We start from the raw sequence: 18211 nt of genomic DNA, 5'->3' as shown, positions 1-18211 counted from the left end.
AAGTAAACAGCTAACCGGAGGAGGAGGCTGCCAGAACATCCCCATCTTCAGTGAAGGCCCAGCCTAGCAGCATGTGAATGCTAAAGAAAAAGCTGCAGCTTTTGCAGTTATGATAAGCCAGAAATGTCAAATAACTGATTCATCTCTGTTTCCTCCTGAGTTGCCCTCCATCACAGAATCCAGTCTGCAGCCAATTTTATTCACTCCATACCTATCAAGAAATAGCTGAGAACACTGAATCCAGCAATGACAACGATCCATTGCCATACAGTGGCTGTGTCATATTGTTAGAGGTGGTGTACTTCAGATGTGGCATTAAACCAAGGCCAAGCTTTCTCTTACAGTTGTTCAGGTAAATGTTCCTATAATGCCACTTTATTCTTGTCTGTTAGCCAAATATGCTCCTTCATACAAAACCGTAAAAAACAAATTAATTCATCTTGCATTTTAATTATTAATTGTAAGATCTTGCTGTATCCAAAATAGATGTCAAATTTGCATTAATATCCAGATTCCCCAACCCAAAAAAAAAGATTATTGAAGGCTCTGTGATATTTCTGGAAAATGCCTTAATTTGTGACATGTCTCCAGCGCAGGGTGTTACAGTATGTTTACTGCAAATAGAATAACACTGTCATCTTCAAACCTAAATGAGAAAGAGGGTTGAAGCAGTACGAGAGAAACTAAGAGCAAAAGTAGTGAATGATTTTCAGTCTCTGCCTAATTTGACACCTTTGTGCCAAATGTGAAACAATTTCAGATGCACATTGGCACAAAACGGGAATTATAACTTGGAAATTAAGTTGATGTTTAGAAATATGGACAAATATTGCCAGGTTTTGTGGGGGAAAAAATGGCACTGTTGTTCAAAGTTAGCAACTCATCCCCAAAGTGGTTTCCAGGTGCCACCAGTATGTTCCTGGCAACAGGCCAGAAGCTGCATCCCATTTTTGATTCAAGATGTCCATTTGGGTAGCAGATTGACTAGTTGGAGCAGAGTTCTACCACCCCACCCTTTGACCTCTGAACAAAAAAATGCCCATAAGATCAAAAACTATGGCTCAAAAAACATTAAAGTGTTTTTTTGGGGAAAAAAAGGTCCACATTCAACTTAGTAGACTTGGAAACATAGTTCTGGGTTGCACTAAACATTAAAAATGTTCAGTTGTGAAAATGCAGAAATGGCGATTTCTTGGCTATTTTATGTCACTCTGGAAATTTGACTGGGCACTTCCTTATGTGGGTTGTGTTTGTGTATCTGACATGATTTCATCAGATGATAGTATTTGTCCTTGTCTCCTCCTAATGAAATTAATCCATGATGTTGCAGGAGAGACCTTTATTGGGGACTCCCGGGACAACCGTGTTTTCATAGTGTAATATCATGAAGATATTCTTTGGGTCCTTACCTGTGGACCCAGTTCCCCCCACCTCCCCTCCCAAATCTACCACTCTTCCCTCCCATATGCCTCAATCCTGATTTCCAACCAGATCCTCCCTCCCCAATGCCCAGATAGGGCCTCTGACTGTCAACCATTTGTCTTGCCATCGGCTTCACCAGACCTGGCCTCAGCATTGGACAGCGCATTTTCCACCTGCATTCTGCAGCCCATGGAGGATAAAGTGTGAAACCAGTTCGGTTGCCCCAGAGGCTTTGGGCACAACTGAAGTTTGCTATGGCAGGCCTACAGCCAAAATGGCTGCTGTGTGCCATGCAGTCATCTGAGAGCATGTCACCCACACGTTCTCGGCCAAGGTCCAGAATCACAGGTTTTGCCCTGCCTACCCAGTGGTCGCTTCTGTGTGACAACGATTTTAAAGTTTATTAACATTACGGGGAAAATCAAGTGCTCAGCAACTTTCTGGATATTAAAGTGTAATCAGTCTTCAGAAGTCCTTGGGTAGAGTGGTATTCATACACAGAAGCAAACAAGTTGAAGGGCAGAGAATAATGCACCACCAACAATTTAACTACATGACCATCGATACAACTCAGCAACAGCCATCCAGTATAGAATTTGAATGAAACTCGGCCCTGTACCTAAACCCTCTATACCATCTCAAGCAGAAGCATTTCAAAGCTGTCCAGGTGCAGTGAAGTGCTCTGGGTACTACTACTACTTCATTCTGAGGGATTGCTTAAGGAGGGTGATTTACCTCCATTCCAGTTTTCTGAAGTGTCTGATAAAGCCAATGTGAGAATTCATGGGGTTGGTGGTGGCTGATGGAACAGGCAGATGGGTAGTTTCTGAGCTGGTGTGTCTCTTCAGCCACTTATGTGTGGCATCTGTGTGCTCCTGATGCATGGCCTCGAGGTTCCCAGTACCATCCTGTATGCTCTTTTTCCATTTTAAGTGGTTATGGACCAGCGAAAAGTGTATACTTTATGTTAATTTAGGTTTTTCTTGTGAATGTTGCTTATTTGATGCTATGTGGCTGTGATGCTGCTGGAAGTAAGTTTTTCATTGCAACTGTGCATACGTGTGCATCTGTGCATATGACTATAAACTTGACTTTGAGATTCCCAGGAGTCAGTGGGAATGTTTTATTTCTTTAAGAAGGATTGCAGTACATCTTGAATCTTTCCTCTTTCTGCCCAGTAATCCTCCCCACGTCAGAGCTGAGTAGAGTGTCTGTTCTGGGGCTAGCCATGCAAACAACATGGCCTCTCTGACAAAGCCAACTGATTGGGACTAGGGCCTCAATTGCAGTGAGTGCAATATGAGCAAATATAGCAGCCATTTTGCACTCAACAATGTCCCATGTACAGCAGCCATCAAGAAAGTGAATTGTTCTGATTTTCTATCTACTGAGATAAAAAATGTTGCCTGGGATTTCAGGTGAAATTGCTGAGGAGTTTTATCATTTACCCAAATAACTGGAATCCTATGCCTGTTTTATCCTTGCTACCCATATCACTGCATTCCAGGACTTTCCTGAGGCACTGTTAGCATAAAAATCAATTCATGCCATAACCTATTCCTTGTTAAATCCTCTGCATACATCAATCAGTGAAGGTTTCCACTGGTTCTTTTATCCAAGTATATTGCATTCAAAACTCTTCCTCCCTGAGCTCCCCCCACCTGACTTGTTCAACATCCCCTGTCTCTTAACCCAGCTTCCAACCTGAATTTTGACATCCTCCAAGGTCACTGTAGTAATCTGCTCTGTTTTTGATAAGAGTCTTAATTGATTGTCACCATACAAACTGGAAACTGGAGTTCTCAACACAGCTACAAACTCAGAAGTCTCAACGCAAATCCTTGTTCCTTGTTGAACATCTCCATGAAACCTCTGACTACAGTTTCAGTAATCTACTCCAATTCCTCTTCCCTATCTACACTTACATGAAACACTCCAAAACCTTTCCATACATTAAAGTTCTGTGCCTGAACTTGGTGTCTGAGATGTATTTGACTCTTTAAAGGATTTGCAGCCCCATGAAGTACTGTCCTTCACAGAATATTCTGAGGATTATTTTACAGGATGAACCGCAAAGTTTCCTCCATGCCTCAGGATGAAAATTAATTGTTTGGATATTTACATCATCCAGAGCAGAAACCTTCTAGTTCTAACCTGTAAACTAAGCAAAGGTGAAAGTGAGCTACATTGACATTGAAGTAATACAACCATGAACAAGGGGAAGAACATAAAAGTATGAAAAATCAGATTATAGTGCTGCTCTATATTTGCTTCTAGAGTGGTCTCTTATGTGTGGGCAGTTTCTGAAATTTATTATTTAAAGTCAATTTTTAAAGGAACTACATTTCCTCTATCACAGCTAGCCCTAGCACGTCACTGCTGACGGCAATCGTGTTTTAAAGGTTCTTTATTTGTCCAAGTACAGTATAACAGTTCTGATTTCAAGTAATACCCCAATTTCTGCAGCAAAATGTCTCTTAGTAACTAAGTACATGTTTAAGTGAATTGTAAAATTTTGCCAACTGTATATCAAGAGGTTAAGAGGATAATCAGGGGGTGAACTTCGCGACATCATAGAGACACGAGACTGCAAATGTTGGAATCTGGAGCAAAAAACAAACTGCTGGAGGAACTCGGCAGAAATGTGTAGGTTGGTATAAGGGTACAATGCAAGTTTGTGAAATAATTAAATGAAATGAGGGCAGAAGAATACAGGAAATGGTACTTGTTTTTGTTTAGGACTGGACATAGTGAAAAGTGCACTAAAAGAGGGAATCCCATGTTAAATAAAGAACATTATTCAGATTAGGATTTTTATCCCTTAAAACAATGTGGATACTGTTGTGAATCACCTGTAAACTAACAATTTTTTCACCAAAGTGTAAACACAAGAAAATAGAACCAGGAGTAGGCCATAGGCCACCTGCCCCCAACCCCCCCCACCCCCCCAAGCCTTCCCCATCACTCAGAATGATCATGGCTGACCTACTCCAGGCCACAACAACTCCTCTGTTCCAGATCCTCATAGTTCTCAATCCCCTGATCTTTAAGTAATTTACCTACTTCCCCGTTGTCGGCATTTTGGATTTGTGTGTAATTTATAGGTAGTCATAGTAGTGGAGGTCCCACAACACAGTAATGTAATTCATTATCTCAGTATCTTTATAGCACCCTCTCCTCACCAACAACTTGCCGTCCACCTGCTCCACCCATCCCCAAAACTTTGTTATTTCTTGACTTTACAATTCTAAAGACCTTGATCAAGGATGGTGTCAAATCTAGCACTCTGGTATTTGCAAATGTTGTGCAAAATGCACCAGTGTAGAAATTATGTGTTGCTCATTTTTAGGCCTACAACAGGTGTGTACCATGACCAGGCATAAGGTCCTGTACTTACACTTCAGCAGTGTATTAGTCTGCTCTGTTTTGTTAGGTGAACCTGCCAGTTGCCTACAATCAATGTTGGATTGATTTTAAAAGTACAAAGATTTTTGCACCTGTTCCAGGATTCTTTTGTAAAACCCTCGAAAAACTGGGTGCAGAATGCACTATGCAAGCTCAAACCAGTTTATCCCCTTTTGAAGATGGCATTAAACGTTGCTGAAGAAAGGGTAAGGAAGTTTTCTTAAGTATATCTTCTGTGGACCATCTGTTGAAGTACAAGTGCAGGACCTTTTGCCTGAAGATGAGGTACTGGAGTATTCCTCCCAGCTACACAGTACAGCTATTGGCTGCTCTCAGCCTGTCCATGGTCTTCCTGCATTTACTCGACATGTTGGAAATTACAATGTAAATTTAGGACATGGAGCTTCCTGCACACTGTGAGAATGCTTGATCTATGAACCGTGGTTACCCACTTACCTACTGGAGATAATTACTGTTCATCCACAGTAAAGTCCCCAGGCTTCCCTCCACTTGTTGCTCCTCTGTGAGGATTGCTCCCACATACAACGTTACTCGTGCTGTTGCTTTCTGGCTCGGCATGAAGTATTGAGCCATATTCAAGCCCCGCTGTTAGGGTTGCCAAACTTGCACTTTAAAAATAAGGGACGGTTTTCTCAGTATGTTACTGACAAAAGTAGTGTTTGACAGCTTTGACAGCCTGCTTGTCAGGAGGTGTGGCTTAGCCAGCTGTCAAAATATTTTGTGGGTCACTGCAAAGGATTCATCCCAGCTGGCAACACATGTCTCCACTGGGAGAATTGCTCCAATAGCGGTTTAAATATATCTCAGAAGTCAGCAGTGAGCTGGCCGTGTTAACTGTTGACAGCAAAATCCTGGCCCATTCTGTCTTTCGAATGACGTCATACCAAATGCAGTCCCAGAGTCTTTGTAGGTCGATGGGCTGGGTTGGGAAGATTATACAAGAGGCATTCCATACGAGTATCGTATAGGCCAGTTAATTTCCTATTTAAATATGAGGCACCTCTTCAAATTTGGGCCTATTGGCAACCCACCTTTCCAGTCAAGACCCAATCTTGACAAATAACCTGACACTCAGTGTTACTTGTCCTCCAAGCATTGCATAATGTCATTAGAAATGACATCATTCACCATTTTAATCTATAGCAGGCATTTAACAAGCCACTTGTGACAGCATCTATTTTATAATGCACAACACTGTTCCTTAGCAACTTAATTTTGTCAGATCATGAGACATTTGATTTGTGTAAAGTATGTGTACTCAGTGAGCCCTTAACCTTTAATGAAGTCCATTGCAGAGCATACAGACTTATGTCTGTGAGATATGAAGACCTCAAACAATGTGCTTGTAGCTTATTCAAAGATTCTATTTGGACTGCACTTGCACACAGTAATGCACATATGACTTAATACAACATAAATTATGTTACACATATTGACATACCCACTACATTCCCACATTGGTAGAGTATGAATGCCCTCCACTTTATCCTTGAACAGAAACCTAACCAACTCCCCTCCACCAACACATTCATTCACCTGGCTGAACTTGACCTAACATTGAATTACGTCTCCTTCAACTCACTTTCTCCAGATTGAAGGCATAGCTACTTTACTCACATGGGCCTAAGCTACCCCTGTCTTTTTGTGGGTTATGTGCTTCAGTCGTACTCGGGCCCACTCTCTCAATTCTTTTTCCAGTACAGTGACGGCCGCATTGGTGCTGCTTCCTGCACTCATACACAATTTGAAAATTTCATTCCTTTTACTGCCAATTTCCACCTGCTCTCACCATCACAGGATCCATCTCCTTGATCGTTCCCTTTCTGGATCACTCTATCTCCATCTCAGGGAACACACTAATCAAAAACATCTATTACAAGCCCACAGACTCTCATAGCTATCTTGACTACACTTCCTCCCACCCTGCCTCCTGTAAGGATCCATTCCTAGTTCCTTTGTCTTCATTGCATTTGCTCTGATGATGAGACATTACGCACGGGTGCCTCTGAAATGTCTTTCTTCCTGAACAGGAGCTTCCCCTCTGCCATAATAGACATACCCCTTGACTGCATCACATCTATTTCTTGCACTTCTGCTCTCACCTCTTCTCACCCTGGATAAGTAAGAACAGAGTTCCCCTGGACCTTATTTTCCAGACCAACAGGTCTGCAAGTTCTGCCAGCTCCAACAAGGTTCCACCACCACACAAACTTTCCCCTCCGCTCCCCTCTCAGCATTGCAAGGGATTGCTCCCTTCGCAACTCTCAGGGACTCCTAACACTCTCCTGTCCCCATGAACCATTCCCTGTTTTACAGCACGTTCCCATGCAACAGCGGGAGATGTAACACCTGTCCTTCCACCTCTTCCCTTCCTGTCATCCGGGGACCGGAAAAGTCATTCCAGGTGAAGCAGCGATTCACTTGCACCCTTCCAATCTACTCTATTGCGTTCGGTGCGCACAATGTGGCCTCCTCTACATTGGAGAAACCAAATGCAGATTGGGTGATCGCTTTGCAAAGCACCTGTGTTCCCTCCATACAAGTAATGCTGAGCTTCCAGTTGCTGGCCACTATAGTTCACCATCCCACTCCAATTGGACCTTTCAGTCTATGGCCTTCTACACAGTTATAATGAGGCCCAATGCAAGCTCGAGGAACAACACCTCATCTTCCATCTGGGCATGTTGCAGCCTTCTGAACTTGGTACCGAATTCCCCAATGTTAAGTAACTCGTGCTTTTTGTTTCTGACTGTATCAGAACTGGCCATTTGTTTCTGTCATCATTTTGGTCCAGTTCTTATTCTTTTCGTATAGACTAGCCTGCTGAGCTGGTCCCACAGTCTCGCTATTAACAACACATCACACAGACAAAGAAGCATCATGTCTTTGTAACTTTACCCATTTAAACCATTTGTGCTCACCCTTTCAGAGATATTACCTCTGTTCTACCCATCACTCCCCCACCTGTTCTGCCATTGAAAACTAACTTGTTTTGCTCCCTTTCCCAGTTCTGACAAAAGGTCCCAGACCTGAAATGTTAACTGTTTCTCCTTCCACAGATATTGTCTGACCTGCTGAGTGTTTCCAACAATTTCTGTTTTTATTATACAATTCCTCCACTGCTTCCCTTCCTCTTAAAAAGCATGTAAAATAATTAAACATAGTCATAAATTTAACCGACTAATGGGTTTTTGGATGCTTAAACATCTTCTCAGTGGTACTTGTGTTGAATTTGCATATTCACCAGATATTGTTAGAGTATCATCCATCTTTGGACAATGTTGTCTCATCTTGACTTTCGTCAGAAATATTACATATATTTTACTCATATTTCCATATGTCATGCAGCCAATCAAGCATATGTCAGTTCTCAGAGCAATCCCATTCCTCCACTTACTTTTTCTGGAACCTTTTCCCTCTCACATGCCTTTCAACTCCCTTCTGGTTTTCCTACCACGCACCTACACTTGGGCCAATTAACTTACCAGCCAGCGTATCTTTGGGAACTGGGAGGAAACTAGGGCACTGGAGAGAGATATCTTCTTATCTACAACCAGCTGGAGGTCTGAGTGCATAAACTCTGTCATGCAGATTGAAACTTTCCTCATTGCAGCTTGAGTTTCAACATGCTGTAAGCTTGCTTTGTTTCATTGCCTTTCCTCCCAACTTTGCTTTCATATTGGCCTGAACAAGACCCAAACATGTCCTGAGTCTTCCACACACCAGGAGGTTATCTTATTGTGGAGAGTGGTGGTATTCAATAACTTCGAAGAAATGCTGTAAGTCAGTGTTTCATAGTGATGTTTGATTGCATGAATTGTTGCTTTAATGTCTCCTTTACTGTGTGAACTGACCTTCCTGTTTGAAGTTGGGTGACAAGAAGAAGCGAGGTGATGCTTTAATCCATTACTCTTCATAAATTGCTCAAATTGAAGCAATCTGAACTGTGGCCCGTTGTCTGATACACCTTCTTGTAGAAGAATGTGTGGCAAAGACAAATCTTAATTCCTTTATTGTGCATTCTGAGGTGCTGTGTGGTCCCACTTCTAACTAGATTAGATTAGCTTATTGTCATATATACCAGGTGCAATGAAATTCCTAGTTTACATGAAGCTCACAGAATAAACACTATACATGAATAATACTAAAAATTTGTTGAGACCTTTTTCACAATAATCTATATTGAACTGCTATAATGGTCTTGTGGTTTTGGTGCTTTAGAAGGTTGATAAACTGAACATCTACCAGCTAGGTTTTCTATGTTTATGCTAGGGCAACGGACATTCATGTTAACTATATTAACTAAACTTAAGTGTTCTGCATGGAATTTTTCCATAATCTTGTTTCATGATTCCTTTGATTTTAATGTCCTCATCAGGTCGCCTCAACAAGGCAGGTTTAGATGCTCTTACTCAATGTCATAGTCATACAGAGAAGTAGGATGACTCACTTTTGCATTCTTGATACCACTGTTGTTGGCCATTATGCTAATCCCACAAAGGATTGTGGTCAGTAACAAGTATGAGTAGCTTTCCCTGCAAGAATTGTTGAAACGTTGTTTCAAATGTAATTGTCAGTGTCTCCTCAATTGGAGCATAGTTTTTTTCCACTTTTGTCAGTGTACTGGATGCGTAGGTAATACACTTACCTTGGTCTCTGACAATAACATGGTTAATCACTGTCACAACACACCTGGAGAATTGCAAGAAAATTTTGGCATATAATTGGTAACACAATGCACCAAAAAGAACTCAGCAGGTGAGACTTTCCTTGCACAGATCATATACCTCCAAATGATCTTCTCCCTATCAAAGTCAGTCTTTCTTTAATAGTTGAAGTGGATTCAATACTGCAGCAAGGTCAGATGGAAATCTAGTGTGGCACTGGATCATACCTAGAAGTGACAACTAGTTTTTGAGTTTTCTGGCCCTCCTGATGGCTTTGACCTTCTCCTTAACAAGATGCAGCCCATTTAGGTCTGCTGACAGACCTAAATACATCACTTGATTCTATATGAGGGCACCTTTGCTTTTGTTAATCTTGACATTATATTTGAGATCTTCTGAACACCTTCTCCTGTGTCTAAAGGTTCACCTTCTCCTTGGCAATTGGACCCCTAAAGTCATCATGCTTAAGATCACGTAGAAGATTTTTCGTGATCAATGTACACCATTTGGTGTATATGAGTGCAACATCTCGTGAGTGTTAATTGTCAAATAATGTTGGCTTTTTTGCCCACATTAAACTGGGCATAGGTAGGAGATGGGTCAAATTTAACCCATATCAATTTGACATGCAGTTCTTGAAATTTGGGCAAAGAATATTGCCGATCATCCACCACCCTTTAAGAGGTCATTTTAAGGTTTCTGCAGAGCCAGACAGCTACAGTGACTATTACCCAGTGACCTTGGACTACTTTCACCAACACCCAATGTCATTGTAGATTGTTTAGCTGTTCTGCTGCAGCTTTCAGTTCGTATGAACTAGTCTCGGTTTACAATAGATTGGTCTGATATTTGGTTTAATGCATAAGTGGGCTTGATACCCTTCTTTGCCCATATATGAATCTTCACATTATCCCTGATGTTTTTTAAACATGGTCATGATGTAAAGTTTTCAAATCAATCCTCAACTCTGTCAGGAATTCCCTCCCCATGCAGACCTGATCCACTCACAAGATCTACCACTGTAATCAATACCCTTTCCCTTTGCCCAGTATGCAGCATTCCATTTACTCTAATATTCTTGGGGCCTCACCAAAATGTATTCTCAACCTTAATGTGCTTCTTGCTACTGTCACCTTACTAAACTTTTTCGCATCCTTTCCCATGATGGAGCAATCGGTGTCTTAAATATTAATCCATAATTTTGAAATCACCTATTTTTATACCACTGCATTTTGTTATTTAAGTGCACTCCTCTTCTTGCTCATCCATCTTAATGTTATGTGAACCTCCCCTTATTTCTTTCCATTGGGACACTGCTTGACTGCCTTGCTATATTCCAGTCAGCATTGCATACCAATACTAATATGCCCTCGATTTCAGCAATTAAAGCATCTTGCTGATGCGTTTGTGCTGAATGATTCACATTGCAATGGTTGTAGCGTTTCCTCCCGGACCTGGCTTTGGCACATTGATGTGCATGAGACCCAGATTTAATGTCAGATGTCTTTGCACTTCCCATCGTGTACCATGGTAACACCGATGCTATGTACTAGGCAAGATTTTTTCCTCATTTTTTGAGGCCATTTCCATTGATGTAACCACCTTGCATGATGGTTTGAACATTGAACATGTTTAGTAACTTTGTCTGGGTATACTCATTAGTTAGTTTGGATTCAGATTTATTGCACCGTCTATGAATGCACTGAAGTTGCAATGTCACAACAATTTTTTCAGAACAGCTAAATAATTGGAGCTTGCCTTTCCTGACCTCTGATTATGGGTTCCAAATTTCAGCTTTCATCTTTCTGCCAAAATAAAAGTGAATTTAATGCAATTGCTGATATTAATATGCAAAAAGTCCAACTGCATATGATAAACAGAGGGCCCAGAAGTTACAAATTTTCACAGGATGCTGGACCCATCCACCATTAAATTTGTGGCAGTATTAACCCTCCCTCAACCTTCTCATTAGGTTCATGAAGTTGCCATAATTGTACATTAGTTGCCAATTAAACTTGTCACAGAAATTTAAAGTTGGTAATGTTACAACATCATTACCACTTGGATAAGATTGAAGTTTCTGCCACACCTACTAACCCCTCTAGCACAGAAACTTAAACTGGAGTCTCATTCTTACAAATAGAGCATTTTTGTTAAAAATTTTATTATTTTTATATATTTATTTATTTATTCTTGTTTTGTTTTCCTCTCTTAGTCCATTCATTTTCTATTTTCTTTCTATATATGATTTAACTAACTTACCCTTCTCCTCCTTCAATATTCCTGTTTTTTTTCCCTCAATCCTTAAATATCACTAACTGAAGTACACTGAAGTGTCCTTATTCACAAAGGACTTGGGGATCCATCCATTGGTCCCATTGTGCAAGTATCAGCTCAAATTTTCAGCAACTTACAGGGCAAAAAACTTTCCAACTGAAGATTGAGTGAATAAGTCTAGCTAATAGGAAACACTATGTGGTGCCAGCTTCAGCAAAACTAGTGCCAATGTAATGTGGATACAGAAAAGTTGTATTAAATTAACAGTATGATTATCCAGTTTTTCTATTTCTATGTTTTGGTGGAGAATTTTAGAAATATTAATTAACAATGAAAAATGTTTGTTGGTTTCATTGTTTAAACTTACACCTGCTAGACCCTTATATGGAGAATTGTTGCAAAGTGCATTGGAGTGAGAAGTTTTATGCTGGTAAATAAAGTAAAACAGAAAATGCTGGAAATACAGGTCAGGCAGCATCTGTGAAGAGACTCAAAAAATTAACATTCAAGTCTATATTTCATCAGAACTCTTGTTTCTCTGCAGATCCTGCACGACCCACTGAGCATTTCCAACATTTTTTTGTTTCTGTTTCAAGTATAGAACATTTGCAGTATTTTGCTTTTGGATGGTAGTGAATAAAAATCTTTTTAAACAACAGTTAGCCTTTGAATTGGATGACAAACATTAAGAGATTTTATGTTCATGCCCTTCAGTTGCTTGTAACTCAAATGTTTACTGTGGTTAGGTATATTTGTTGGATCTTGAATGTGTATCTAGGTGGAGATAAAAAACATGGCATTCTTAGGCTACTCCACTCAAGTTGCAGTTTTGCTGATTCATCATGGACTAATATCGATTGTGGCATAATATCATAACCTGCTGTGTCTAAAAGAGCCTTTGTTTTTAAGCTTGGCAGAAGTAGTGACAGTACAAGAAGAATGGAGTTGATGACTTCATTGATGTATCTGCAAAGAAACCATTCACAAAAGACAGTATTGTAAATCCTATCAAAAGAACCCACATTAAAATTCTCTTGCTCACTATCTTCCTCTGTTCCATAGAGCTTAATATATTTATTAGAATCCCTTTATGTGGTATCTATTGTAAATTCCAAAGGAACTGTTTAACAATAGATTCTGTCAACAAATGATGAGCTCTATTTACAAATGGACTTTTCCTATTCCTGTGGTTTTGTTTTTCTTATACCATAAAGGGAAGGTATCGTGCATCGGTATTGTCCAGTTCTCTCTTTACAGATTTGGTTTGACAAGCAAAAGCTAGGTTTCTATGACACAACACCCAATGAGACAGTGCCCATTTATTAGTGGAATTGATTTCAATCTCTCTTATCTAACTTTTCACTTATAGTGACAACATACATGCTGGAATTACATAGCAAGTGAACACTGCTTCATAGTTACTACATTGCTGACAAGAAAGCTGCTTCGTAGGGCTAACCAGGACAAAGAGGCATAAATAGACATGGAGTACTGTACCAATAACCAACTACTCTTGCAAGAAAGCAGCCAAAGGGCTTATGGAGTGAGATTTTTTGAAAAACTGGAAAATGGTGAAAATATGCTGGTTGAGCCTCAAAGGAAATTCTCAACCAGGTTACAAGAGCATTAGAAAATAAAAGATATCTGAAATAGCTGCAGGATAGAAGGAAACATAGTGAATGGGAAGGATAGACCTGGTCAAAAATCATAGAAGGCAGGCTGCAATTTCCAGCTGTACATGTGGACCTAGGTATTTGAAAAATTGATTCTCCAACACCTGAAGATTGTTCTATCCTTCACTGAAGGACTTGGCAGACTAAAAATATAAATATCAGAATGTGAATGGGAGGGTTTGTTAACATAAGGAATGAGAAACAGTAAAGATTTGGCTTTATGTAGTGCCTTTCATGTCCTTAGAAGGCCTGAATGCACTTTACTGCCAATGTAAGTCCAGTCACTGTTGAAATTTAGGGACTATAGAAGTCAATCCTTGGCTTGTTTTGGCATTGTTGATTGAGGGATTAGTATTGGCCAGACGGGTTAACTCCCATACATCTCTTCCAAATGGTGCCAACCCTGAGACAGCAGGCAGCATCTTAGTTTAACCTTTCATAGAAAGGGCAGTTCTTCTGACAGTACACCACTTTATTAGTACTAGACTGGAGTGGCAGCTAAACCTTTGTACTCAGCTCCTTAGATAGTGACTTAAACTTGCATCTTCTTGACTCAAAGATGAGAATACTACCAATTAAGCTACGGTCAATGTATAATGTAACTTGACAAATTTGTACACCCTGTATTAACCTTTGCTCACTGGGTGCATGTCCAAAGCCCACTATACATTCCAAATAAGTTCGGTGAACATAGATTTGTAAAATACCCTTATTGGTCCAAGGGATCCTTTCTCAGGGACAGTTTGTTGTGGACAGTCTACTTAACAGTTTACATAATGCAATAGTAACAGAGTGACAATAAGGAACAGGCCACATGTGACCTAACAACTATTTATGCTTCACGTGGGCTTCCTCCCATCCTTCATCTAAACATGTCTACATAATCCACTCTTTTATCCTGCTTCCCCTTTAATGCTATTTGCCTCACCTATTCCTTGATGTAGAGAATTATAGGTTCTACCGACTCTCTGGGTAAAAAATTCTCTCCTAGATTTAACAGTGAAAGTAATATAGTGTATTCTTGGACGACACATAGAACTCATTGCATGCTGTTTGCATAATAAGAAAAGTACAGTTTATGGACAAACTATACTGCAAAATTGAGTGTAGTAAACAAATGGGGAAAATATGTGTGGATAGGTATTGACAGTTTTTCATTAGTCACAAAAAGCATTCAAAAGATGATTTAGGATCTCAAGCCTTTTTACGGCCTTGCTGCACCCTATCTCTGAAACTCCCTCCAGACTTACTTAAAAGCTTTTGATCAAACTTTTGTCACCTGTCTTCATGCAACATGGTATCAAGTTTTGTTTAGTTGTGCTCCTGTGTAGTTCCTTATGATATTTAGCTGTTACCAATGTTTGGGTCACCCAAATGCAATCTTCATTGCAAGATTCACAGAACAGCATTGTTGGATTTTCCTGTGTAACAATATACTGAAGTTGACATTGGCATTTTCAGTGTCATGTTCTCCATTGATGTGTTGCAAATTCATGTAGCCCAGTGGATACAATTCCAGAGACATACTGCAATACAGGTAGTGCCCTTCAGCTACCAGGTAGTGTTGCTACTGAATGAACGGATGCATCAGAAATGCAGGGTTATTGTGTGGGAGAGTGCTCACAGGGAACCAGAGGGACCTGAACAGCTAGGGCAGAATGGTGCTTGCAGGAGGCATTTTTTTTTCCTACATCAGGACACTCTCATAGGCGACAGCATGATGCGTTTACCAGAAGACACGAGTGCTGTCTATGAGTGCCTGCACTTTGTGGAAGCAAGTGGCTGTGCCTGCTCTACCTGCTCCTGTGTGCTGAAGGAAGAGTAGATGAGGTCTACTGTCCTTGAGTTTGGACTTGGGTTGACCTACTTAATGCAGCAGTTTGCAGCTAATTGCTAGGTGTGCCAGAGATCAGGAAGCTGAGTGTAACTGTGAACAAGACCTTCAGGAACAAAGCAGTCTAGGCACACGTGTACATCTGTTTTTGAGGTTACAGATCTCAGTGATGTTAAAGAATGCAGTTTGATTGTTGGCCTTTTAAATGGTATGGTTTCAGAGGAAACAGTCTGTAAAATAATTTTTTCTATGAATTAATAAGAGATGTCATTTTTCAAGCCAATGAAGTTGAAAATCTCACTGCTCACAAATTTTGAATATTCTGCTACTATTGATGTCACACTGGAGTTTTACACCAAAAATATGGGCTAGGATAATCAAAAATGTATCTGAAAAGTTCAGGTTCAAATTTTCCAACAGGCTCTGGGTTAGACGCTCAGAAATGTGCGCAAACGTGCTCTGCTGTAGGTTAAGCTGATTTTCAACTGCGAGGTGGCTGGTTTTATTTTGAATTGTGCAAATGAATTTCTGTTTTCTTTAGTTGACATGTCATTTATCTTTAGTGACATGGTTGACATATGATTTTCGAGATGCATATCATTTTAGATATGCCAAACTCCTTAAGGCAGCAAGACATTTTGTCCAGTAGTTCCCTATGACAGTTGTAAATACTTGGTGCAGTGGAAGTTCCATTTACCCCTGCTGGCACAGTGACCTCAGCCCATTTACGAGGGACTGAGTTATTTTACTCATTAAGGGTTAGGGTTATTTGTAATACACAGGTCACTCAGTTTATCCAAAGAAGGATCCTGATTTTTTTTTTAACTACGTTGACTGGCCATACCAACTGAAAATTTTGGAAATATCTATAAAATGAAAAGTTTTTAAAATAGTTATTTTAAGTAATAGAATTGACTGATTTGTACTTCTTTCCACTGTGACCTATGGCAAAAAGGCCGTTTGCCACTTCCAATAACACAAAGATTAGAATAACTAAATGAGCTTTTCGTTAGCCACATAATCCACCTTGAAATCCATCACCGCAAATGTCATTGTAGCAACTCTACATAATACCATAATGGAAGTGATGACAGACAATTTGGTTCTATTCTTTTTTTCAACAACATAACGATGTTATTTTTTGTTTTCTGAAGTACCCATTCATCATTTGTATTTTCTCACTCAGAAGGTTGTGAGTCTTTTTCTGAAAGGGTGGTGAAAGCTGAGTCTTTGAACAGTTTTAAAGCTGAGATAGATAAATTCTTGGTAAGCAAGGGGGCAATGATTTACTGGGGATAGATAGGAATGCAGAGTTGGGTACAACTAGATTAGCCGTGATCTTATTGAATGACAGCACAGCCTCCTCTTGCTCCTATTTCACATGTTCATGTTTCTAAACTTAGCTTGTGATTGATTGACCTTGTGGGGACATCAAATTCCATTCCTGTTTAATGTTCTGATGCATACTTTTTGTAGGAAAGTCACTGGATACATAGCAGCAATGGGGTTGTGGAGACTAGCTATGCAGCTTCAGTTGTGAACTCACACTTATGTATAATAATGTTCAAAGTTGTAAAACAAACCATTCTGTTGTGAACATAGAAAGCAAAAACACTTTGTAGAATGTTTTCTAAACACAACAACAACAAATTGTACTTATTTAGCATCTTTAACATAGCAAAACATCCCAAAGAGCTTCAAAGAAGCATTATCGAACGATATTTGACACTGAGCCACTTTTAGTCATTTGGGTAGATGACTAAAAGCTTAGCCAAAGAGGTAGGTTTTCAGGATTACCTTAACTGAGGAAAGAAGTGGAGAGGTTCAGTGAAGAAATTCCCGTGGCTAGGTCCTTGGCAGCTACAGGTGTGGCTGCCAACGGTGAGATGATTACATTTTGGGATGAAAAAGCCAGGACTGGAGGACGTTATGGAGCTAGGGAGGAGTGAGACCTCGGAAGGATTTGAAAATGCATGACAGAGATTTTGCTTAACTAAATGGCAATATAGGTCAGCAAGGACAGAGCCAGTGGGTGAACTGTACTGGTTGTGGGTTAAGACATGACTGGAAAGTTTTGAATGACCTTTAGTTCATAACGTGCAGGAGAAGGGGAGGCTGGCTAGGTGTAGTATATTAGTCAAATCTCTTTGAGTGGTAGATGAGCTGAGGTATTTATTGTTCTTTCCCATTCAGGCACATATTCTGAAAAAGTACTTGCACATAAAATGATCTGAATAGCTTTGCTGGTTTCCTGGCTTAATTTTAGAAACTATACTGTTCTAAGTAATCTATTAAGGACTTGATTCCATGAAAGGAAATGTTTATATCATTTAAAGGCTCACATCTTAAAAGGTAACATTAATTACAATTAATTTAAAAATCCCAAAGTGTAGCATTACTTAGAATGAATAGATTATATTTAATATCATCACTTGTGCTGTATTTCAAAATATACATTTATTACAAGATCTATAGCTCTTGAGAATGAATGAGAAAGAAAAGTGACTGGCATTAAGGGAACATTGAAACTATCGTGAAACTTGCACAGATTTGCTTTTGGTTCCACAGGCAGCTTTAAATGCCCTGAAACAGCTATCTGAACAAGGACTCGACCCAGTGGAGGGTGCAATCAAGGTAGAAAATGGATCCATTGAAATGTAAGTACATTAATTCTCAGTGAAATCTTTCTTTTCTGGACTGGATATAGTAAGTAGATAGTATGAATGTAGGAGACACATCAAATAAGTCGCAGCAATGCAACCTAATTAGAAAGTAATTTAGATAACTGTGCAAGCAGTTAGCAGATCTAATTCAATGTGCGTATGTCTACAATTATCATGGTAGCAAAAAAATGAATCCTGTAGTCTCTTAGATATTACTCTTGATGGTATTGTTGGTGTCAGCTATGGTTC

The 18211-nt window shown here is 39.8% G+C and overlaps 1 protein-coding gene across 2 annotated transcripts in view; it reads left to right on the top strand.

Annotated features, from left to right (window-relative positions):
- Positions 1–18211, top strand: part of stau2 (staufen double-stranded RNA binding protein 2) — a 211545-nt gene that overhangs the window by 184264 nt on the left and 9070 nt on the right. For both annotated transcript variants that reach the window (XM_052023204.1, XM_052023203.1), the window contains one exon: positions 17868–17956. In XM_052023204.1, coding sequence (XP_051879164.1) covers positions 17868–17956 — 89 coding nt within the window. The remainder of the gene's footprint in view (positions 1–17867; positions 17957–18211) is intronic.

Source organism: Pristis pectinata, chromosome 9 (assembly GCF_009764475.1).
Source record: "Pristis pectinata isolate sPriPec2 chromosome 9, sPriPec2.1.pri, whole genome shotgun sequence".
Classification (NCBI taxonomy): Eukaryota; Metazoa; Chordata; class Chondrichthyes; order Rhinopristiformes; family Pristidae; genus Pristis; species Pristis pectinata.
The sequence above is the reverse complement of the archived record's forward strand: the minus strand, read 5'-3'. Positions and strand labels throughout refer to the sequence as shown.